A 25,544-nucleotide genomic window follows, 5' to 3' on the forward strand; every position below is an offset into this window, starting at 1 on the left:
CAAAGACAAATTCCTTGTGTGTCCAATCACATTTGGCCAATAAAGAATTCTATTCTATTCTATTCTATTCTATTCTATTCTATTCTATTCTATTCTATTCTATTCTATTCTATTCTATTCTATTCTATTATTCTATTCTATCCTATCCTATCCTATCCTATCCTATCCTATCCTATCCTATCCTACCCTATTTCCAGCTTGATCTCACGAATTCTAAAGTCTCTTACACAACATACAAAACGACCACAATCTACCTGCATTTTATTTATAAATTTCATAGGTATTCCTGTAGAGGCTTAAGATGAAATAAGTAAAGGTCTTCTATAATTGCGTCTTCACAACAATAATAATCTTGTCACTACAACTTGTTAAGTAAAAACCTGGATCTATCCAGCTGAATTTATAATACAAGTCATAAAAAAATGGTGGGGGAAGAAGATTGTGCCTTCAAGTCAGTTTTGATTCCTGGTGATGGCCAAGATAAGTCTGGACAGCATATCTTAGCAGCATTTTTGGAAGTGGTTTTCCAGAGCTTTTTCCCAGGGATGAGGAAAATGACTAGCCCAAAGTCAGCTAGCCAGCTTTATGTCTAAATTTATAGAAGCTTTGTGCCTTTAACCATTACATCAAATTGTTGCTCTATTTCTGTCTTTCTCTATTTCACTCTCTCTCAAAAATTCTAATTTTTACCTGTTCTTTCTCCCACAGTACCATTCATCCTATGCTGATCTTGTAAATTACTGAGAGATCGGGGATTCAAATTCTGGCAGAGTTATGTCTCACCAGGAAAGGAACAATGTTGCTTGCTTAGCATTATAGGAAACATCTACTATATGTTAGGACTCAGTGCATTAGGTGAGGACGGGGTGGGGAATGTTAAAACAGGCAAGGTGGTGTTGTGGCCCTGCCCTCTGAGCCTGTCCCATCGGAGGAAGAAAGCTCCGAGCATGAGGAAGAGGAGTCAGCCAGGTCTCCCTCTCCAGGCCCCTCCCCTCTGGCATTGTCTCAGGTGCCGGCCGAGGGAGAGGAGATTAGCAGGGAGACAGGTGGCTCGGATCAGAGTGACGAAGAAACATCATTCCTGGACGCACGCCTCCGAAGGCGTGATAAACGATTGCAGCAGTTTAGGAGGCATGCTAGGGATTAGAACTGAGTCACTGGACCACACCCCAGAGACTATATAATAGAGGGTAGTGGTCAGTGATCCTTGTGACAAACAAAACTAACCTTGGATAGTCACTAAAGCCTCGTTCGGAACTGCGGAGAGAAATAATTATTGTTGTCGGACATTTGGAAGCTGAGTATTTTATCTGTCTGTTTTTCTGTGAAAATAAAGGCACTTGGCAGACGGTGTGTCTATCGCTGCCAAGTCGGAGATAAAGAAACTGGGTGCGTTCCAAAGTGTTTCCTTAATCCTCGGCTGGCTGTGTTTGTGTGTGTGTGTGGACGGGGACAGATCAGGTGGTGACTCTGTCAGTATCATCCAATAGGATAGACACCAGATCCTTTATTTGTGACTCACTTATCTCAATACCATCTAGCAATCACCAAAAGCGTTTCCTATTTTTATCATAACCAGTTATGATATTAACAGTTCAGCCTGATAGAAATAGTGGAGCCACAGACTGCTGGCTATAAAGGAGCCAAAATAAGTGATCTTTCAGAAGAAACAAGGTAATTCTACCAGTGGTGAAATGTTCCCGGTTCGGACCGGCTCGGGCAAGTAGGTAGCAATGGTGGCGGGCAGTTCGGAGAACCGGTAGCAAAAATCCCTCCCCCCTCCCCCCCAGAGCCTCCAGCTTGCTTACCTTCGCACGCCTGCCTTGCTTCGCTTGCTGTAATCCCTGCAATCCACTGCATCAGCAAGCAACTGAATCTCCCTGCCTGCAATCAAGCTCATCGGTGAGCAGCTCTATCTGCCTGCCTGCCTGCCTGCAAGTTTTTTTTCTCCTTTGGGAGCTTTAAAAAAAATAGTTAATTGGGGTTTTTTTTAGTTGTTCCTTTTTTAGACCTAGCCATTTAAAGTTTAGGAAGTTTTAAATTTAGCTGCTTTTATATAAAAATAAAATAAAATAAAATAATATTTGTGCAGCTTTCTGAGGTTTTGCATGTTTCTGTAGTGTTTCATTCTAACTACACAAACACACAAAATCTCACAAAGCTGTATGTGAAATTTTGTGTGTGTAAAGTGTGAAAGTTGGTTTTTTGGACTTTTTGTGGCTGTGTGCGGTTCCTGCTTGTTGCAGGGGCCATTTTGGGTCTAGCACAGCTGCTTTTACATTGTGGGTGAGCCTGTTGTGTTGTGTTGTGTTTTGTAGGTTGTGGGTGAGCCAGTTGTGTTGTGTTTTGTAGGTTAAAAAAGGGCAAAGAAGTGACGTTGACTTGGCCACGCCCACCTGACCACCAAGCCACGCCTACCCAGTCACCTGACCACCAAGCCATGCCCACTAATTAAGCCACACCCACAGAACCGGTAGCGAAAATTTTTAGATTTCACCCCTGAATTCTACCCCTGCCTATTTCACATAACCGAGTAATATAAGTTCTGAATAATACTAATACTAATAATACTAACAAAATAGATATTCCATGTAGTAATTTTTTATATTACATTACTGGTATTCTGTATATCTACATTCAAGGAGACATTATATATTACTTGAATATTACAGAAATATTATTTCTGCCTTTCCTCCCCTCCATTTCCCCACACTGAGGGGGCAAAATCAGAAATGATTTCTCTTTTCTGCCTTATTAATTTCCCCATTCTATGAGGGCTCCTGCTTGCCTTCAAGTGAATTACAAGTAAAAATGTTCTTTGATAAATGTGGAAAAGGAGTAAGAAGATGGCATCAGGGCTGGTGTGCATGACTTTGAGTCTCATATAGGCCCTCAAGTGTCTCACTGAGGCAAAGTGTCTTAACAGAAATAACATGAGGCTATGGTGGTGCTTACCTCTTTCCTTTATTTACTTATTTCTTTATTTATGTTATTTGTCCCAGCTTCTGCCAACCTAGCAGTTGGAAAGCACATAAAAAATGCAAGTAGAAAAATAGGAACCACCTTTGGTGGGAAGATAACAGCGTTCTGTGCGCCTTTGGCATTTAGTCATGCAGGTCACATGACCATGGAGACGTCTTCGGACAGCAGTGGCTCTTTGGCTTTGAAACAGAGATAAGCACTGCCCCCTAGAGTAGGGAACGACTAGCACATATGTGTGAAGGGAACCTTTACCTTTACCGAATGGTGGTGCAAATCATCTTCAACTGTGACTACTTACTTATCCCCATGTCCTTCCAGTATTGAATAAGATAGTTTTCCATTGATTTCAGCAAGTGCCTGTATTCCTTAATGTTGGCAAAAGCCTGCTTGTTGTGTGTGGGTTCCATAACGTCTAATGGTACATCTATAATTCCCACAGCTCCAGCACTAAAACTGTGGAGATCAAAATGGGTGTTAAATATGAAACAATGGGTCGTGACTTTAGTCCTAAATGCTTTTATTTATAACAAAGTTCAGAAATTCTGTGCTCAGTTTTTTTTTAAAAAATAATTCTTTATAATTTTTATTTATAATCAGAATTTTGCATATAACCGATCCAATGAAATCAAATAAATGTATTTGATTTATTTAAATCAAATAAAAATAAATAAAATATTTTTCAGCGATACAGAAAAGTGATTCTTACATTTTAAAGAAGAAAACTTACAATGGTCCTACGTTTTTCTGTGATCCCAATTTCTCGAACATTCTGATCAAGCGATTATTGCTATAGATAAGCATTCCATCTTGACTTCTGTTTTGAATGTTTATTCCAAATATTATAAATAGTCTTTTTGGTCTTCTCAGATTTCTAAAGAGAAACAAAATAAAGAGGGGTGGGTGGGGAGAATCCTCTCTTTCTCTTCTTTTAATACACACCCATGCACTTGCACTGCCCCCCTCTTTCTATATACTGTATATACATAACATACATACATACAATATATATAGTGAAACATCAATGGCAGAGATTCTAGCTTGGCCCAGGAGTCTCTTGCTATCTTCAGCAGGATTGGAAGCACTGGAATTAAGAGGTGTGAAGCCATAGCCTTTTGGATTAACTGGTATACTAGTTCTGTACCAATGTATGCTGGAATACTGTACCAATGTGTTAACTGTAGGAATGGAGAAAAACCGAGCACTGGGTAATGACATTTAAGAAACTGAGGATTCTAGTCCAGCTTTAGGCATGAAAGCCGGCTGCTCACGAATGTCACTTTGCTCCACTAATCTCAGAGTTGTTGTTGTTGTTGTAGGAAAAATGGGAAGGAGTATTACATAGGTTCAATGCCTTGAGTTATTTATAAAAATAATAAAAATAATCTGAAAAAATGCTGAAGAGACCAAAAAATATGTCATTAATTATGAAGCTCAGCAGGACCCATATCTAGATGGTGTTGAACATGTAATGATTGTGCTCCCATCAAACAATTGTGTAAACTAAAAGATTCCAAACAGTTGCTACAAAGAGACATTATCCATTTGTGTAAATTGCAAAAACTGAAATAATGAAATTGAGGCTATTTTTAACACTTAATTTGAATAATTATTGGTCTCAGATGTACTGCAATATCTGCAGAATTGTGAAAATACAACAAAGCTATGTTAACTAGTTTGGCTCTAGAACTAATTTTTACAACTATTTGTGATATAAGGTAAACTATTTTGATTTTCTTCAGTTGCAATACCTTTTCAAAAAAGTAAATTATTGTATGTCTTAACTTGCCTTTTTTTCTCTTCATTTTTTTCTCTTACTGTCTTTTCTTCCTCCAGAGCTTCTCGTAACACAACTTGCAAATACTTTTCCCCCAAAATATCAGAAAGGAAAAAGAAGTTATTTCATTGTTTATGAATGAATGTGTTTGAGGATAAAGAAGGGATAGGAAAGCTACAGCCATCAGTTGTACATCGATGATACAGTTCCTGCCTTTTGTGGTTAGAGTATATATTAAATCTAAAATCCAAAACATAAAAGTAGATATATCTAGTCCCTCAAATTCTACCAGAAACCACTGTTTCCCCTTTAATTTCTCGGCTTCAAAAAGGTTATCTGCTTTAGGTTAAACTAAAGGATACATAGGTAGCATTTCATTCTACTTTAGCTTGTAAATTAAGGAGCAAATTGGGCAAATTTCATTCTTAGATGTTGCCTTGAATTTGTAGAATGCAACCCCAGGGTGAAATGCTACTGGTCCGGTCCGGTTTGGGCAAACTGGTAGTGATAAAAACTACCGGTTTGGGCAAACCGGTAGTAAAAAAATGCTTTAAAAAGTAAAAAAAAAAAAAGGTTCCTATGATCACAGCTGTGCTGCGCTATCGTCGGAATCTTTTTAAAAAACTTTTTAAAGCATTTTTTTACTACCAGTTCGGGCTAATAGATAGTAAAAAATGCTTTAAAAAAGCAAAAAAAAAAAAAAAAAAAAAGAGGTTCCAATGATTGCGCAGCACAACTGTGATCATAGGAACCTTTTTTTTTTTTTTTTTTTACTTTTTAAAAGCATCTTTTTTTACCAGAACTGGTAGTAAAAAATGGTTTAAAAAAGTAAAAAAAAAAAAAAAAGGATTCAGAGGATCATGCAGCACAGCTGTGATTGTCAGAACCTTTTAAAAACTTTTTAAAGCATTTTTTTAGGCGAATAGGTAGTAAAAAATGCTTTAAAAAGTAAAAAAAAAAGTTGGCCACACCCGCCACATGACACCCCAAGCCACGCCCACAGAACCAGCAGCAAAAAAATTTGCATTTCACCACTGATGCAACCTATAAATTATATTAGAACCTTATTCTATTTTGGAGGAAGCATGCACAATAACAATCAAAGAAGAAAAATCGCAATTTTTTAGGACTTAAGAATTCTCATGCACTTCACTCCTTTTTGGGATAAGAGTGACTGATGGTAGTTTTATGGCTGGGGATGCATAGGACTTTTTAAAAAACCCAATTGCTAGAGAGACCATGGAAGCTGTTTTCTTTTGTTTTTCAAGTGTAGAGAAATTTCTATTCAGAAATTAGGAAAAATCCAGATACAGCAATTTATCCAAAGTTTCTTCATCTGTCCTATCTCTCAAAGGACTCCCCCCCCCATTTGTCTTCTAAAGCTACTGTATTTGGTAGCAACTACTTACTATGCTGTTTACCTACCAATTTTCTGTCTCCCCTTTTCTCCCATCCTCTTCCAGCTTTTGACAATGGGTAGCCCTTGACTTACAATCACAAATGAGCCCAGAATTTTGGTCATAAAACATTGTGATTGTAATGTGACCGGACTTGATTTTATGACTGTTTTATGATAGTTGCTAAGTGACTGTTAAATGAATATGGTGGTCATAAATCAGAATCCAGCTTATCCAATGGGTACTTTTTTTGCCTAAAGTGGCAAAAATGTCACCAAATGCAATCACATGACTGTGGAATGCTGTAACCGGCCATAAGCGTGAACTGGTTACTAAGTGCCCAAATTTCAATCATGTGACTCTGTGGGGTGGGGAGGAGAGGGAGGTGAGGCAATTGAAACTTCAAAGACTGGTCATAAATAATATTTTTCAAGTCTGTAGTAACTTTAAATAATCATTGAGTAACTGGTTGCAAAGTCTTGGGCTTTAAACCTTGATCCATCCTTTTTCAATTCTCAACAGCTTGTTGCTGAACATACTTCCCTCCAGGTCTTCTTCCACGGCCATCTTTGGCTTCCTGGAGGGCTCCAGCATCTTTCTGTTCTCTTCTACCTTGGTTTTGGGGTAAAGTGCATTTCTTTGTCTGGTTCTTCATTTATCTTCTCCCTGGGAAGCCTTCAGTTAAAATATTCTCCCTCTTGGATCAGGAAACAGCAATTGCCCACTCAGTGACCCAGCATAATCACACAATGTCCCTCCAGCCACCAATTTACCTCATAGTCACTTCAAAGCACTTAACTGCCTTCATGACACAGAGTGGCACAGGTTCAAATGTAGCAACATGTATTTCCATCTTTCCCCTCTCTCTGGCTCAGTCTCATTTCCCTCAGTAATAGAGGAGGAAAAACAGCCCTCACTTTTAAATTCCAAAGCCTAATGATGCTTAGCTGTTGAGAATACTACCTGCATCTACTCCACAAAAATCTTGGCTAGCAGAGTTGTCCTCCAAGGTCATACCTGAGCTTGTTCTTCAGAATCATTTCCTCTATTAGAATTTGCCTATCCTACCCTATCTAGCTGGGAGAGGATGTTGCCAGTACCTATCCCTAAAGAGACAAGAAGAGAGGGAATTTTGAAAATTACATTCTCAGAAGCAGCCGCCTCACAAGGAACAGCTTATCCTTTGAGAATTGTCCCTTCATCTTTTTCTATTTTCCACAGAGCTTTGGAAGACTAAATTTGGAAGACCACAGAAAAGTTTTGAAAATGCTAGGATGCAATGTTTTAAGGCATTATAACTAATATTTTAAAGCGTAGAGTTGCTTGAGTAGGTTACGTATGTAATTGCTACGAATATATAAATACAAAATCAACCCATGCTGCATATGGATGTATGATGTTAGCACTAATAATCTAGCTAAAGAATCCCTTTATCCTTTTAATTGAAGATGAAAGGGACTGTATTTGGCATTTCCTCATGTAAAACTGCCAAAGAGCAATGGAACTTCCATTATATTAAAATAATATTTCTAGTAGACTGGCCATCAGAAAGGTTCATAGGACATTTTAGTTGTTAATTAACACAAGTATTTTACTTTCTTGACTTTGAGTATGTAAGATTATTTATGTATAGAACCTAGCAGATGGTGGACACTACATATATTTAGCTGGAAGCTTTGAATTATTAGAAGTCACAGGTCTTTAAGCATAAAAATTCAGCACAGTAGGGATTAATGACAGGATTATTCCCAAAGAATATAAATAATGATTTAGAGAGGTATAATTAGGCTTCAATTACCATGATGAAATCCAAAATGAAAACTGCTTTCTTAACATTGTTTAAAAATAAATGAAAATAAAGCTAAGATAGCTCAGTGAAAACTTGGCAATAGTAAACAGGCAATTAACAAGATGTGAAAAATTTTCCTATTGTTTAAAGGTCATGGCAGGCAAACTTCAATAAACTGGAATTAACAATGTTAATAGCCTTTATTTTTCAGCAACTAACCTATCTAACTATCTTAACTAACCCAATCAGGAAGCAAGGATGAATGTAGTTTATGTTGATGTTTCACAGTGTTTTAAAATTTTGGCCGTATTTCTCTTAGAATTTGTGTTACCTTATGTTTTTAAAGCAAACAGAAATTGCCTTAGATATTGTAGAGCATAGATTAAAAACTAATCTAATTCCTAATATATTTTGATATAGTTGCAACAATACTGATCAAGAATATCAATTCCTTTAATTAATGATAGATGGTTATAGTTTTAAAAATAATGCTCCCCTCGCCCCTCCTCCCCGCTTTCTATTCAAACTGCTGGCTTCACAGATTGTGTAACAAGCATAATGGAGAAACCAGTTGTGTATTACTTGTAAAGAGAAATCTGCTCCAGTGATACACATATAATTCCTCCAAAGTTGGATTACTGCAACATGGTCTTTGCGCACAGCCCTTGCACCTGACCTAAACATAGCAGACCACATGGTGAATAAAACTGCTCAAAGAGATGTCACATCTCACATGTAGAGTATTACTACATTGAATTGATTATTTCCCAAGCAAATCAAAGTATTTACTTTAGTGTAAACTTCCTTACATGATTTAATTGCCTGGACCCATATAGTCTGCTCCATGCCTCATGTCTTCAAAAGAATAACTTTTGTATACCTCAGGCACCTAATGTTGATAGTAAAATTCTCTTTTATATTTCAGGGTACAGCCTTCTCTAGTAAATATAAAATATCCTTATCACCACTTTACTTTATCTAGGCCTTTTTGAGTTTATAGAAGGTTAGAGGTTTATCCATATTTTTTTTTATGTGATCAGCTGCCCAAAACCATTTGGGAATTAGCAGCATATTTGTAAATAAAAGGTAAATATAAAATAAAAAAATATATAGAATCATTTAATTATACCTTTTTGACTGAAACTCAAAATCTTTAAATTCACAGTTCTATGAATTTAAGGGTTAATACAGAATAACAGAGTTGGAAGATACCTTGGAGGTCTTCTAGTCCAAACCCCTGCCTAGGCAGGAAACCCCACACCACTTCAGACAAATGGTTATCCAATATCTTCTTAAAAACTTCCAGTGTTGGAATATTTAAAACTTCTGGAGGCAAGTTGTTCCACTGATTAATTGTTCTGTCAGGAAATTTCTCCTTAGTTCTAGGTTGCTTCTCTCATTAATTAGTTTCCACCAGTGGTGGGTTCTAATCAGTTTTACCACCGGTTCACATCGCGCACACATTTTGCGCGCGATCGCAAAAGAGAACCGGTAGCAACCCACCACTGGTTTTCACCCATTGCTTCTTGTGCTGCCCTCAGGTGCTTTGGAGAATAGCTTGACTGCCTCTTCTTTGTGGCAGCCCCTGAGATATTGGAACACTGCTATCATGTCACCCTTGGTTCTTCTTTTCATTAAACTAGACATATCCAGTTCCTGCAACCGTTCTTCATGTTTTAGCGTCCAGTCCCCTAATTATCTTTGTTGCTCTTCTCTGCACTCTTTCTAGAGTCTTCACATCTTTTTTACATCGTGATGACCAAAACTGGATGCAGTATTCCAATTGTGGCCTTACCAAGGCATTATAAAGTGGTATTAACACTTCACATGATCTTGATTCTATCCCTGTTTATGCCTAGAACTGTGTTGGCTTTTTTGGTAGCTGCTGCACACTGCTGGCTCATATTTAATGGTTGTCCACTACGGCTCCAAGATCCCTCTCACAGTTACTACTACTGAGTGAGATACCAGATATACTGTACCTGTGCATTTTGTTTTTCTTGCCTAAATGTAGAACCTTACTTTTTTCACCATTGAATTTCATTTTGTTAGATAGCACCCAATGTTCAATTCTGTTAAGATCCTTCTGAATCTTAAGCCTATCTTCCAGAGTGTTGGCTAATCCTGCTAGCTTGGTGTCATTTGCAAATTTGATGAGTTCCCCATGTATCCCCTCTTCCAAATCTTTGATGAAGATGTTGAAGAGTACTGGGCCTACAACAGAGCCTTGGGGTACCCCAGTGCATACTTCCCTCCATGCAGATGCAGTTTCATTGAGGCCACACGTTGAGTTGGTCAGCCAGTTACGAATCCATCTGGTGGTAATGCTATCTAACCCACATTTTTCTATTTTATTTAGTAGTAGGTTATGGTCTACTTTATCAAATGCCTTACTGAAGTCCAAATAAATTATATTGACAGCATTCCTCTGGTCCACTTTGTCAAAGAATGCAATAAGATTAGTCTGGCATGATCTGTTTCTGACAAACCCATGTTGGCTTTTGGAGTTTCTATGAAGTTTGCAATAGTTTTTCAAATAAAAATTGTATACATTTATATATAACATATATGTATCCAAAGACATATCAGAATCTTGCTTGCAAAAATTGCAGGTTCCGCAAAATAGTATAAATGTGCATTTAAAGAAGCAATACATACAGGTATACTGAAAACCATAGAAAATATTTTTTGGAATATAGCTATCTACAAGCCAATGTAATACTGAGAAGTGTTCGTCTCACTTCTCCAATTCCATATTTATTACTCCAATTCATTTCAGTGAGCCTTATACTGGGGATACCAAAATGGATAATGATCTCTGAAAAGAAAACTTCAGATAAATATAATATAAATGTTATTCCTGGTTCAATACCTCACTATCTTCAGACAAGGAAAGTTGTTTTAGTCTGCCTTTTACATCTGCCACAGCATTTTCAGCTACAAGCATAAGCAAAAGAATTTGTTAAACTATTTGAGAGAAATGCTTCTTCAATCTATGTGACATACAAAGCAAAACTATTGAAACTCTAGTTGGCACCTGATTTATGATAATTTAATGAACAGGGGTATCACAAAAGATCTTCCTGCATTGGAATTTATCTCTGAACATGCCTGGATTCAATTCAAAGTTAGTTTTGTAGAGGTGAGAAGCCAAAGTAAAACAAATGAAACTTTTCCATTTTGCATATTTTGTGACATTTACTTTTCACTTGCAATTCTCTCTTATTTGCAACTTATATTTTAAAAATAACATTTTTGTATTCTATTATTCAGACATATTAGCTACTGATTTCCCAAAAGATGCAGTGATTTCTCTTTAGCCCATACTATTTTTTCCCTGAGGGTAAAAAAAAAATAGGCAAGTTTCAAACAACTAAGGGATTAAAGAAGTTCCTAAGTTTTTAAAAGCCTAAAAGCTTATCCCAGTAGTTGCAAAGGTTCTCCTCACAATGGGAAATGTCTATCAACTATTTTTCTTTATTGTTATGGAAAAAATAATGCTGTAAAAAACCCCCAACTTAAACATTCAAAATATCTATCTATCTATCTATCTATCTATCTATCTATCTATCTATCTATCTATCTATCTATCTATCTATCTATCTATCTATCTATCTATCTATCTTGGATACTGCATACCAGCCTTCAGTTCCATTTGTGCCTTCTGTAATTCACGAGTGGCAATTTGTTTGAATGAAGATGATATATATGGATACATCCTATTAAAACATAAAACATGAATTTCACAGAATTAGTATGCATACAAGGGCCGGTCTGGTGTAATGGTTAAGGCACTGGGTAGAAACCAGGACTGTGAATGCTCCTCCTACTTTAGGCACAGAGCCAGCTGGATAACTTTGAGCCAATCCCTTTCAGACCTAGGAGGCAGGAATGCCAACTACTTCCAAAATCTTGTAGGGACCAGACAATTGCCAGGAGTCAAAAGCACACACACACAAAAGCATGTATCTTATTTACAACAATGCTGTAAATTAAGCCTTGATTGTTTGCATTATACAGGTGAAGGTATTTATGGCTTTCTATGCATTTGGAGAACCATGTCTTGTTTATTCCTTTTCCCAATATTTCTATACATTTTACTTATTGCATGGGATATATGCACAATAGCAATAGCGCTTTGACTTATATACTGCCCCATAGTGGTTTACAGCAGTCTCTTGACGGTTTACAATGTCATTTTATTGCTTCCAACAATCTGGGTCCTCATTTTATCGACCTGGAAGGATGGAAGACTCAGTCAATCTGAGGCCCATCAGGATCGAAAACCAGGCTATGGGCAGAGTTTGCCTGAAATACTGCACTCTAACCACTGCGCTATCAGGGCTCCAAATACATGATAATATAAAATTCCCTTTATGCATAAATGAAGATATCTGTAGAATTGTCCACAGATTTATCATTTACATTACATAATTGTTTAGAGAAGAATGAAGACAAGTTTCCTACAGTATGCCAAATTTCTGAGGAATTTCTAGAGGCCTTCAAAAGCCAGCCTCATAGTCCATAACTGAAGCAGGATTTGAAACCAACAAATATTGTGAAGTGGGTTTCAGTTTTCTCTCTCTCTAAAATGATTATATCTGCAAAACATAGAAGTCAGCCTGGCCAGCTACCATGGAATTAGTTAAAATATTTAATTTGTTGTTCTCACATAAGATTAAATGATTATTTTTCAAACAGGCAGATCTGAGAGATCAGTGGATAGTTTATCCTCTATCCTTGAAATTCATAATATCAATAAATCATGATCTTAAAAACATGTGTACGATTATGTTTCATTGAGTCAGATCACACACAAGCTTTTTGTAGTACTGGATATATGATCGCTCTGAGACATTAATCTCCAGAAGATATGGAAAATATTATAATTTTAGTGATTATCACTACCTATATCACCTATCTTAGGAAATGTTAAACACAAGACCAGACTGACAACTAATAAAGAAATTTATACTATTACTTATCAAGACATAATACAAAAGTGCTTTTACAGTGCTATTGACCAATTGTGTCTGAATTTGGAAGTCAAGCAATGGCAAACCAGTATTATTGTCAAAAATATTATATGGAAATTCTCATGTAATCTGATATAGGTGAAGTTTCAACTGGTCAACAGATGCAGTTCTGGAATCACCAAGATTTTCCCAGATTACACTGCTGATACCCAGGCTGCCTTGTGTCTCAGCATGCTTAGTGATATCATTCAAGGTGCCGATTATATTATATGGCACATACTTCTCCTTTCACTTTATAGTTTTCAGCCTCAAGATTAATCAGAAATGGACCAGGTTTTAGCCTCACTCACCATAACCAGTTCCAGGATATTAATTACTAAAATCCATGATGTATTTGTGATGGTTAAATCAGAGGTGGGCGGCACATGAATTAACAACCGGTTTGCCCAGCACTGAAAATGTGAGTGCGTGCCCTTTGCTCACACATGCGCCTTGCACACATGAGCATGGCTTAAAAAACGTGGCTAAATAGGACAGCATAGCACCGCGGCAGGTGACCCACCTGCAGGTCGCAACTACCGATTTGCCCGAACCGGTAGCAGCCCATCACTGAGTTAAATGAGAAAGACCTTGAGACAGAAGGTGAAGAAATGCTGCCTAGGGAATAGATAGCTAAGAGTCATAGCTACTTAATGGTTAGACAAAAAGACTAAGAAAGGAGACACCATAACTTCTCAGATTTGTAAAGAGCCAGAGATATGTACTTTGAGACTTTCAAGATTCTGTTAATGTAGCCTTAAGTAAGATAAAATTAGTTAATCTGTTCATGTTTCCTATCTGGTCTACCTAAGAAAGTGACAGTATTATAATATTAGAGGTTCATTAGAAAATAAAACAAAATATGAAATTTGCATTATTTAGCAGTATTCTTTCAGAAACATTTCTAAACCACATTCAGTAAAATAGAATTCAAAGCAATAAGAGTAAACCAAATAAAACCTATCCCTGTTGCTAAAGTGATTATCTGATTTAAAGTGTTAAAGCCTATCTCTGTTGCTAAAGGGATTATCTGATTTAAAGTGTTCCAAATTCTAGGTCACAGCTGATTTACTGTTAGAATGATTTTAGTTTGTCTTAGATTATGAATCATTCTAAATCAAAATCAGTTCGTCACTGGGGCCAAAGAAGTTAATCAATCAATCAATCAATCAGAACAGACTGGAAGGAACCTTGGAGGACCCTCTACCATTTCAGATAGATGGTTGTACAGTCTCTTCTTAAAAACCTCCAGTGATGGAGCACCTACAAGCGGTTCCATTGGTTAATTGTCCTCACTGTTAGGAAGTTGTTCCTTAATTCCAGGTTGCTTGTCTCCTTGATTAGTTTCCATCCATTGTTTCTTGTCTTGCCTTCTGATGCTTTGGAAAACAAACTGACCCCTTTTTCTTTGTGGCAGCCCCTCAAATACTGGAATACTGCTATCATGTTACCCCGAGTCCTTCTTTTTTCTACACTGGCCAACCCAATTCCTACAGCCGTTCTTCATACGTTTTTGTCTCCAGGCCTTTAATCATCTTAGTTTCTCTTCTCTTTGCATTTTTTCAAGAGTCTCAACATCTTTTTTGTAATGTGATGATCTAATGCTTTCACATTGCTTTGAACATTTAAATGTGTGCCTTTATAACTGTAAGCAAAGCTGACTCACCTGGGCCTGTAAAAACAGAAAAGCAAATGCTTGGTTTGGACTTTCTCAGCTTGAATGAATATCCTCATTCGTGGGTTGAGATACAATATAGCTGTATAAGCTCTCAGTGATTTTTCTTCTGGATAGCTGGTGTAGAAATGTAGAAAACATTTAAGGTCAAATAAGTTTCAATTAGAGAATTGTACTGGATAGAGACAATTTAGTGTATTATCAATGTAAAAGAAAACATACAAAGCAGTCAGAAAAACTGTGCAATTCCTTCCCAAGAAAGGCATATAAAACATTTTTTGGATTTTGGAAAGAACATACTGGAGGCAACTAAGAACAAAAATATTCTTCATATGCTTGGCTAAACAGCAAGATGCAACACTGCCAATAATTTGAGATTATGTTTATTTTTCCAAGATAATAAAAAGTGTTTAGTGAATATATTTTCAAAAAATGTCTAGTACTATGATGAGCAGAAATTTCTATGGAAAGAATGAATTTAGGAATCTAACTTTCAAATAGATACGTAATACATATGTGATCTGTAGATATCAGATTTCATAACACATTTGTTTGCTTGCAAAAAAAATTAGCTTGCACAATATTAAGTCATACTTTCTTTTTCATAATAACTTACTTCTCTGAGATCCTATCAGTCAATATATCCTTCTCATCTGTTAGAATATCAAGTTCTGGCTCCCCATTCAATGCAAGTTTCAGATTGTATATCACAAGCAGAGTTCCTAGGTATGAATATGTAAATAACAGGTTGTATTGGTTCCCCCCCCAAAAAAAATATCTTGCAATGTCAGTGAAGATTCACTATAAGGGATAACTACAATAGCTTATCTTTTTTCCAAACTATCTATGTATGGATACTTGAGTACTCTATGTTAAGGTGCCTCTCTTTGGATGCAACTCAATTTTTAAGAATATACAATAGAAGACACTAATTTTGTTATCACCAGAAAAACAGAATTCTGTTATTCCGGTAATATGTGAAACAGAATGCTTGGAGTCCAAAGTGGCTTCTGACAGTAAAACCAATATCAGCATCATTTTTTTATACAGTCCTCCTGCTATCATTATAAAATGGGGATTTATACATCTTTCTCGTAAAATTTGTTCAGCTAGATCTTACACTATTCACTGAAAAGCATGTATATAAATTTATGAAGTAAACCACTTTGTGCACATTTATAGGGAAAACACAAAAAAGAAGTCATCACAAGGGTCTTTTAAATATAAAATACATTATTCAGAAAATACATTTTCTGTTTTAGTTGTAGTAGAAAGGCACATTAATTTGTATATATGTGTTTTATATAATCATATGTACTTAGTTTGCTAGTGTAATTATGGATTGAAAATGTAAATTTTAAGAGAGAGAAAATTTGTATATTCTTTTTTTTGTTTTTGTTTGTTAATATTTTTAAATTCAATCAAGTTTGTTTTTAAATTGAAAAAAAAAAAAAGAAAGGCACATTAATTTCTATTTAAAAGTAATTTTATTTAGAATTTGCTTTAAATGGGTAATCGAAACATGGCCTTCCAAGTCAATTATTAAATCTACATAATCTGCAAGACCATTTTTAGTTTTCCTTTAATTATTCTCTAGGCTGGAAGTTTTCTTTACATTGGTGTTAGTCAACAACAAATGAGGGCCTTCATACACGCACACAGCAACTGAAAATTGGTTTGCTGTAAAGAACATACAGACTGACTAATGTTTCCAATTTCTCAAGATACTGATGGACTCAGGATATGCAGAATGCCTTCTCTCCAATTTTAAAGTCTATATTCCATTCTAAGGAGGTGCAGGCATAATTTACAGGTAAGAGTTCCAGAGAGGTATCTGTGAAGTTCTGAAGATGCTTAAGGATCAACTTAAAATTCTTTATTGCACTTGCTAATTGCTGGAAAAATATCTATCTACTAATTGCAGCCATTGTCTGTTTCAGTGTTGAAACAATAGTGCCTCTATCTTTAGTTTATTGGGGGTTTTTTTGTTTTGTTTTGCTAATTGCTACAATCTCAATTGACCCATATTAATTCTTCTGCTGCGTGCCTTGGTCCAGTTCACAGTATTCATGCTACTGCTTAAGGCAATGATCACAGAGCAATATTGGCATATGTGGATTTAATATTTAAATGGTAAATTCACCTGTTTTTCCATAAATGGCATTAAACTGTTTCATCAATTCATCTTCATTATTAAAAGGAGAATATTTGCAAATTATGGACAATTGTGTAGGAAATTTCTCAGGATCATCTATTACTGGAGTCCTTGTGTCACTTGACCATGAAAGGATTGGCACAATGACCTATAACCAAGAACATTAGAGTACAGGTTGTCCTAGACTTACAACAGTTCATTTCGTTGCTGTTCAAATTACAACGGCACTGAAAAAATTGATTTATGACTGTTTTTCACAGTTATAACCTTTGCAGCATCCCCAGTATCAGATGCTTGGCAATTGTTTCATACTTATGACCATTGCAGTGTCCCGGGGTCATGTGATCACCTTTTGCAACCTTATGACAAGCAAAGTCAATGGGGAAGCCAGATTCACTTAACAACCAGATTACTAATTTAACAACTGTGGCAAGAAATATCGTAAAAAGAGGCAAAACTCACTTAACAAATTCTCACTTAACAACAGAAATTTTGGGTTCAATTGTGGTGATAAGTCGAGAACTACCTGTAATTGACCCTGTTCAAAGATACTAAATATAGTAAGTTTTTTTAATACTATATCATGATTAATAAAGGATAACCATATTAATTCCAATTACATATCTTATATAGATTTACAAGCTAATGATAGTTATAGAACTTGCAGATTTTCTCCAAGTTAAAACTACTATATCAACAAGGGTGCTTTAATTTTTCAGTTTTTCAACTACATGATTTGGATTTCCATGTTAATTGCTAGGATTTGGAGGAGGGATATGAAAATCAGAATAGCCAAAATTATGGGCAAAAATAGAGAGTTATTACTTGAAAACACTGAAACCTTGGAAAATAGTTGATTCTAATAAAGGAGAATATTTGTAGTTCAGGTTTGAAATAAGGGGTCCTTGGTGCTCTGATTTTGGTTGTTTTCTTGCAGACATGTCATTATCCAAACTAGGTAACATCATCAATGTTAGTAAGGAGTGGAGTTTGCTCACTTTATATTCTAGTGCAGGAGTGGCAAACTCAAGGCCAGGGGTCTGGCTCTGGCTCGCAGGGTGCTTAGATCCGCAGGGCCGCCCTGTAAGCAGTGAAGGACTGGCCTGCAGTGCATCTGCAGTGAAAACAGAGCTCAGGGAGGCTGCGCAAGGCCTGCCCGGGTTCCGTTTTTGGCTGCAACGGCCTCCTGCAGCCCTCTGCCAGCAAAAACGGAGTCCCAGGGATGCCATGCACTCCGTTTTGCCAGCAGAGGGCTGTAGGAGGCCATGATGGTAAAAAATGGAGCCTCAACGAGTGACATCGAGCTGGCCACGCCCCCCGGCCATATGGCCCCTCGGCCCAAGATCAAACACAACCCTGATGTGGCCCTCAATTAAATCAAGCTTGACACCCTTGTTCTAGTGGCTTGCCCTGTTAATGGTGGTGGGAATGGTCTTGGAGGTTCTTTGGTTGGGCATTGGGTTGTTTGGGGCATTGTTTACTTCTTGAAAGTTGGTCTGATGTTAATTTTGGAATTGATCTATGCTCATCTGGATGCTGGGTGGGGATTGTTTTCTTGGGTCTTTTTGTTCCCTTTTTGGCTTGTTTTTTGCATAGTATGTAGATATTGTTTATTGTCAGAGTACCAGGCTTTTGGAAATTGAGCAATCAGACACTTTTTGAAAAAGTTGTGTGGATATCCATTTTGTTGGATGATGTTGTATAGATGCTGTTTCCTTTTCTGTTGTTCAGGGTTGCTGCAGTGAGTTGTGGTCATCCAAATAGTTTTTACACAGCTTCTCTTGTGGGAGGTTGGGTTATTGTTTTGATAGTGGAACACTCGGTTTGGTGTGGGTGGTTTTTGTTACATTTGTATTTCTAGTTTGCCATCATGGTCTCTGCTAATCAGGATGTCCAGGAAGGTAGTGAGTTGTTTTATTTCTCTAATAAACTGAATTCCTTTGAATGTTGTTGATGGGTTTTAGGGTATTCTCTAAACAGTCTTTTTTATTATGGCGATGGTGTCATCTACATATCTGATCTGTATTTTGGTTGTATTTGTGGAAGTGCTATGGCTTCCAGACTTTGCATAATGATCTCCGCTATACGTACTGAAAGCAATGGTCCCATAGGTCTTCCATCGAATTGGAAGTATGTGGTTAGGCAGAAGTTCATGATATCTACAATCTACAATCCTGGGTGTTTCAATCTTTGAATATATGGTTTAGTCAAGTGTGCTGTGGAATAATGTGATCATAGATTCTTTGACTAATTCTGGATCTACTGAAGTGAAAAGGGCTGTAACATCAAATGAAACCATGATTTCGTCCTCATCTATAGTCACGTCTCTGATTGTTTGAAGGCACTGTAATGGGAAGTTAATGGACTGTCTGCTTCCCCTTGTGAAGTGCCCAGCTTTTTTGTTAATTCTTTAGATAGGGGTCCCCAGCAATGATACAATTGGGTGGAAAGGTATATTAGGCTTATATATTTTGGGTCATCCATAGAAGTGTGGGAGGATGGGTCCACCGCTTCTCATCTGCCACTGTTCCTGTTTGGTAATTTGGCCTTTCTTGGTGAGGTCCCTGAGATTCTCTTAATCTGGTTTCTGTATTATGTGGTGTACACTGGGATGTAAGACAAACAAACTAATATTAAACAGCCAAACCAAACAACCTCCAAGACCACTTCCACAATCACCAATAGGGCAAGCCACAGAATATAAACTGAAAGAAAACCCCAGCTTTCGGTTTAGCACTAATGATCTTATCTAGTTTGGGTAATGAAACATCTACAAGAAAATAACTAAGCTCAGAGAGTATCAAATACCCCTCATATTTGGTTCTATTTAGCAATTAAAATTCTGTGGCTATTGGTCATATAATTGTTCCATAATAGGAAGTATAAGTATTTCCCCAGAAAAATCTGGAGATCTTATTATTAGTAACGACACATTTATGATTTCTCTGACTTTAAAAAAGTCTTTAACTTGTCGTAAATGCCTTAAAGAGTTTTTGTTCAATTAAAACATTATTTTCTCAGAGAAGAACTGCTGTGTGGGTAACCTTGGAACTTCATTTTTAATTAACTTTTAATTATCCAATTAAACAGTTTAGCAAATTTATATGACTATATTTAGAGGCTAAAACTATTCAGTATATTAATCCCCTGTAGATGAGATGGATGGCATACCAGTCAAACAAATAAATAAGTAAATAAGTAGGTAAACATTAACAATGGTAAAGTTAACAAAAAAATAGGAATAGAAACAGGAGGTTTGAGTTCTAATGAATCAGTTAACGAAAAACATTTCTTAAACTCTTAAGATGAGATAACTTTTAAGATTCCCTTTTAGGTCTACTGGAGTCAATACTTTTTTAAATAAATGTGTGGTTTATCTATTTTTCTAGAAAAGAGTTAAGATTTCAACATGTTAAAATGTTACTATAGGTTTTCCTTCAAAGTTATGAAGGACTCAAAAGAAATTACTCATGACCTGTTCTCAAAGTTAGACTGCCACCCACCCACTCCCTCTTCCCCAGTCATGAGATTGCATTCTGGTTGTTTGGCAACTGGCTTATATTTATAACCAACTGCATTGTCCCACAGTCAAGTGATCCCTATTTGTGACTTTCGGGATGTTTTCTGGCAGAAAATGGCAAAAAAAAGCACCTACTGGATATGGTGAATTTGCTTAATGACCACATGGTTTGCTTAATGATCACACAGTTCACTTAACAACCATGGTGACTTGGTTTACAGCCATCCACAAAACAATTGTAAAAATTAAGCCAGGTCATGTGGTGACCCAAGTCGAAATGACCAAATGGTAATAACTGCAACAATCTGTAATCAAAAGTTTAGGCCCAGTTATGAACATTAACTGAGACCATTAACCTCTGGAATAAAGAGAGCTTCACTTCAAATAACCAAGCACACATGTGGATACTATAGATATTTCCCTTTTTTTCTCTTGAAAGTTTGCTTCAAATCTTTTGGGGCTTACTGTACAGTTTTTGTCTGTAATGCCTAAAATGTTGATCAACCATGTGTTCCATGTGCAATAATTATACTGTCCAAACACAGTAGTAGCAAGAGGGGCATGAAAAATATGCTTTGGGAACTGTTTGCAACCTGGGCCGAAGATGGCTACTTTCAATACTAAGAGCATGACCTATATTTGTGTGCTCAGCCTTCTCTTTCTCACATTTCTTCAATGGGTTAAAATTAGGTCCACAGGCAAAACATTATTTCTAAATGGGAACATGATTTTCTGCCCTAGAATCAGATGTATGTTCAAAACATCCCATCAATCACTGTCACAGCAGAGTGTCCAGGCAGAAATAAGAGACACACCATCTTCAGAGAAGCAAATATTTAGTAATTATCCACTCTTCTATTGTCATCTGTTTAATGAGAAATGAAGGGGCAAAGACTTATGACAGTAGCCGTCATTTATAATCATTACGGCAATTTGTTCTAAAACTTTCATACAAATTTTCTTATATTAAGGAACTGTTCCTTCTGGATAGGATATGAGACATAGATATTCTAGGATAATGACATTGTCTTCCCCAGCACAGAGGTATTTTTTAAAAAAAGTTACACATGTTGAGGTGAGAGTAAATGGCAGGGTTAAAGATAGGAAAAACTGACACTGTAAGGTCCCTTTCCTAAAATCTTACCATTTCAAGTAATCTGAAAATCAGATTTTTAATGGTAGATTTTAATTAAAATGTTGAAGGCAGAAAAATGACTGGAGCAAAGTATTCCCTTAATTAAGATTCAACTGCTGATTCCATGTGATAAAGTCTGTATTTTAAACTTGCCAGGGCAGAAAGATATCTAAAATAAAATGAAACAGAATCTAGAAGTGTATTTTACTATGTCTATCTATTCATTCAAAAGTACTTCTCAATTATAGGAAATGACAAGAATAGAATACAGATTTATAGAACAGTATTTGTACTTCTGTTCAGTGCTGCCTGTATTTATATTTTATAAATTTTCAATATAAGGCTAATGGTGCATGCAAATAGCATGTTTTATACAACGATCTCTGATGAGGCTGATTCTTGAATTATTGTTCTGCTATATTTAAATTATTCTGATATATCTATTTTTGCAGCTAAGACTGGAGTTACCAAAACAGCATATTTGGGGCATAAATGTGTCTGGAAAATCTTATTGCCAGATTCTCTGCTCTCTTTGTGATAGGTGAAAATACACACAACAATGCTTATAAATACAACTGGATGTTGAGGGTAAAATACCAGCATCATCTTTATATTTTAACACCTGGTGCCACATGTGGCTCTTTCACCCCTCTGCTGCGGCTCCCTGTCACTCAAAATATGCGTCACAACTGCCAATGTGCAACACCCGCCTGGCACACTATTTATTGAGCTTTTCAACCCTCAGTAGGCCAACCATGGATAAATCATTAGTAAAGAAAAGTTTCGGAAGAAAACAGGAGGTTTAATTCAACTACATATGCTAGTTTTGTGGCCGCTCAAGAAATAGTCAGGCACAGGAAGAGTTTTGTGGTTCTCGGTGTTTTCTTTTTTGTGGGAAACGGGTCCAAATGGCTCTTTGAGTATTTAAGGTTGCAGACCCCTGACCTAAGACATATATAAACCTGTAAGTATTCTTATAACATATAAATAAGTGTGGGTGATGCCTAGATTCTATCCCAAGTGGGCCAGTGGACATAACTTAATCCATTTTATCTCCTGGTAATTGCAAGTTTTAAGTCAAGCTTCCCCCACAATTACACCCAATTTATGAATGGGGAATTCCCTAATCAGGTAGTCATTTCTGTAAATATTCATGAGAGTGCTACCCACATTCCAAATTTCCCCATATGCAATAAATAATTTTTATAAGCTTATTTTAAGTATTATGTGGGATTGGAAAAAAAGAATCAGCTTACTTGCAACAATCAAAGCCCATGAATGAAACATACACAGTGGTTGCATGTTATAGAGACTCTCTTTTGGATATAAGTTAATTCATATATTTTGTTGTGGAGGATTCATTGGGATTTTAAAATATTTTTCATTTATATAAAAATGACCTGGAAAAGTAACACAAAGGCAACATGAATAGACACTGTGCATTTTTATGTAAGTAGGAAGAAATGGTAAAAATATAAATGCAATATATAATGTTTCTTTGGGTTTCTTTGCACTTCAGTGTTAGTGTTATTTCAGTCTATACACTAGTGGTTCTCAACCTTCCTAATGCCGCGACCTTTAATACAGTTCCTCATGTTGTGGTGACCCCCAGCCATAAAATTATTCCTAAAACCATTGAAAATATGTGTTTTCCGATGGTCTTAGGCAACCCCTGTGAAAGGGTCGTTCGACCCCCAAAGGGGTCGCGACCCACAGGTTGAGAACCATTGCTATACACGGTCATGTTTTAATTACATAACAATATTTGAACCACCTTGGTCTGAACCAGGACATAAAAATGGGAAATAAATACTTCAAAATGTAGTTGTGAATAAGCATACCTCACTGAGACCTTCTGTTTCACAGAATGTCTGAGAGAAAAGAAGACACGTCATTGTATTCTCTTTTTTGGTAAATAATATCAAGTCATTCCCTATACGCATTGATCCTCTGTAGTAAAAATATAGGGGAAAAAAGTCATTTTCAAAATATGAATTATTGAATCTGAACAGCTAATGAATCCGAATAGTTTTCTTCTTTTCCTTACTTTACTGATTTAAAAAACTGATAATACTAGAGATTCATATAAAACATAAATGCTTATATGCTACTGCCAGAATTTAACCTAATATTTAATTTGATATTTAGTTAAGAATTTAATATAATTTAATATTTAGTTTCCTTTACTGTCTTTTTTTCACATTCCCTTTTCTCTCAGTTTTATTTTTTTTGCTGCATCAGAATCCAGGGTGGAATATCAGAATTATCCTTCAAATTTTAGCTTTGAATTGTATCCTACTCTTTTCTATGCATTTCTCCATTTTCTAACAACTGCTTAATTAGCCATTCAGTCTCCATCTTATCACCTATCTACCCACATACGGCAGAATCTGAATATGGGTGAAGGTTGAATATGGGTGAATATGGTGATTTAAGATTGTAGCCATTTGTTACAAATATAAGCCTATCCTATCCACACACATGGCAAGCTTCTATCTCAGTACTTATGATAAACTGGCCTTGGATTTTGTTTTTTTAAAAAAACAAACAGTATATCTATTAAAGCTTTTTCTCCCCAGGTAAGCATTAATGGTACAATGAAAATTATGTTTTACTTTGTTGATATTGTCAAGGTTATCATCGTATTTTGCAGCAATATAACATAAAATCTATTTTGCTTTAACACTGACTGCAACATTCTTTTATGTCCATAAATACATTTATTACCTATTTTAAGTAATACATTTTTCCAAATACAAGAGCATTGCTTATATATTGCTTCACAAGTTTGCATATGTTTGTGAATAAAGGTATTATTAGTGATAGTACTTACTGTTAGATTTGGTGCAAACTTTTATTTTTCTAGCATTTAACCTGCAAGACTTTGGCATTTTATGTATTTCTTCCTGTACTTCAAGACAACCAGAATAAAAATGATATAATAAAATGTAGAAAGAAGTAAGTCTTACGATTTCAGTCCATTGCCATAACGTCCAATCATTTTAGGGTCTTTTCTCTTAGAAGATCTTCCAAAATATACAATATCTGTAGCTTCATCTAAAATAAATTTGTAACATAGTTTCAAATGTTGTTCAAATTTCCTGTTGTGTTAACAGTACATATTTTTAAAAAAAAATCATACTCTAACATTTAAAATTTTGTAAGGTCGTATTATATACTTCATTAATCATTGTAACTGTCTAAAGTAGAGATTATTATCTATATATATGTTATAGTCCATATTTGAAAGATTATGTCTTATCTAAAATTACTTACACAGTGGCTGTAATATGTGATATTCAAACCCAATATATGCCAATCTGAACTTAATATCTCGATCCTTCATCACTACTGTCTTTAGCAACTCATTCTGGTCCAAGAACTGATGTGTCAAAAACTAATGGTTTACAAAGTTAGATTTCTTATATTCAGTATCCCTTCACATAGTAGATTTGTCTCTATTTCTCTGTATATCTGAACTTGAAAAAAGCTTAGGACCACATCGAGATATTACCAGAATTCAAGATTTTCAAGAAATCCCAAAGCAGTAGACTTTATAGTGAAGAAGGGGAACAAATCCAAGCTATGGCAAACTGTTGAAGTACTGTATTTTTGCCATGGGAAACAACATGGAAAATAATTTTGTATTATATTAGAATATTAGAATAACAATAAATTACAAAACATTGGCACACCCCTTGAACACTGTCAGCATTATCGCCACCGGTCAATTGCAAAAGACAGCTTTACTTTGAATGGCTTACATCCTGTGTGACGATACCTTTAACACCATCAAATAATGTCTGCCTATCATAAGTACTTGGGAAGAACTTGACAGATGGATAAAAATGCCAAATCTGGCTGCATAAGTGATCAACTATAATAATAAGCTCAACTATGTGCAATGCTGTTGGCAGATGATAACATGGTACGGTCATCTGACATGATCAAATCTGCTGAAGGGTTGCAAAGACCAATTCCAGTTTCTGATGAGAAGCTGCCAACCAGGCAAGGAAGAGGACTGAAACAGGAAATTAGCCTTGAGTCAGTGCACAGCCTCAAGAGACTAAGGTTGACTCTCTCCTCCCCGCCCCTAATTCCA

The 25,544-nt window shown here is 36.2% G+C and overlaps 1 protein-coding gene across 1 annotated transcript in view; it reads right to left on the minus strand.

Annotated features, from left to right (window-relative positions):
* The window catches only part of MORC1 (MORC family CW-type zinc finger 1), a 63,923-nt gene that overhangs the window by 27,882 nt on the left and 10,497 nt on the right, over positions 1-25,544 (minus strand). Inside the window, exons 5-14 of the mRNA XM_087871537.1 lie at positions 24,412-24,499; positions 23,284-23,392; positions 16,776-16,935; positions 15,249-15,354; positions 14,624-14,749; positions 11,582-11,661; positions 10,815-10,879; positions 4,769-4,842; positions 3,710-3,853; positions 3,281-3,435 (exon numbers count right to left, since the gene is read on the minus strand). Of these exons, the coding sequence (XP_087727663.1) occupies positions 3,281-3,435; positions 3,710-3,853; positions 4,769-4,842; positions 10,815-10,879; positions 11,582-11,661; positions 14,624-14,749; positions 15,249-15,354; positions 16,776-16,935; positions 23,284-23,392; positions 24,412-24,499 (1,107 nt within the window). The remainder of the gene's footprint in view (positions 1-3,280; positions 3,436-3,709; positions 3,854-4,768; positions 4,843-10,814; positions 10,880-11,581; positions 11,662-14,623; positions 14,750-15,248; positions 15,355-16,775; positions 16,936-23,283; positions 23,393-24,411; positions 24,500-25,544) is intronic.

Source organism: Pantherophis guttatus, chromosome 5 (genome assembly GCF_059756535.1).
Source record: "Pantherophis guttatus breed Tessera chromosome 5, ASM5975653v1, whole genome shotgun sequence".
In the NCBI taxonomy this organism is placed as follows: domain Eukaryota; kingdom Metazoa; phylum Chordata; class Lepidosauria; order Squamata; family Colubridae; genus Pantherophis; species Pantherophis guttatus.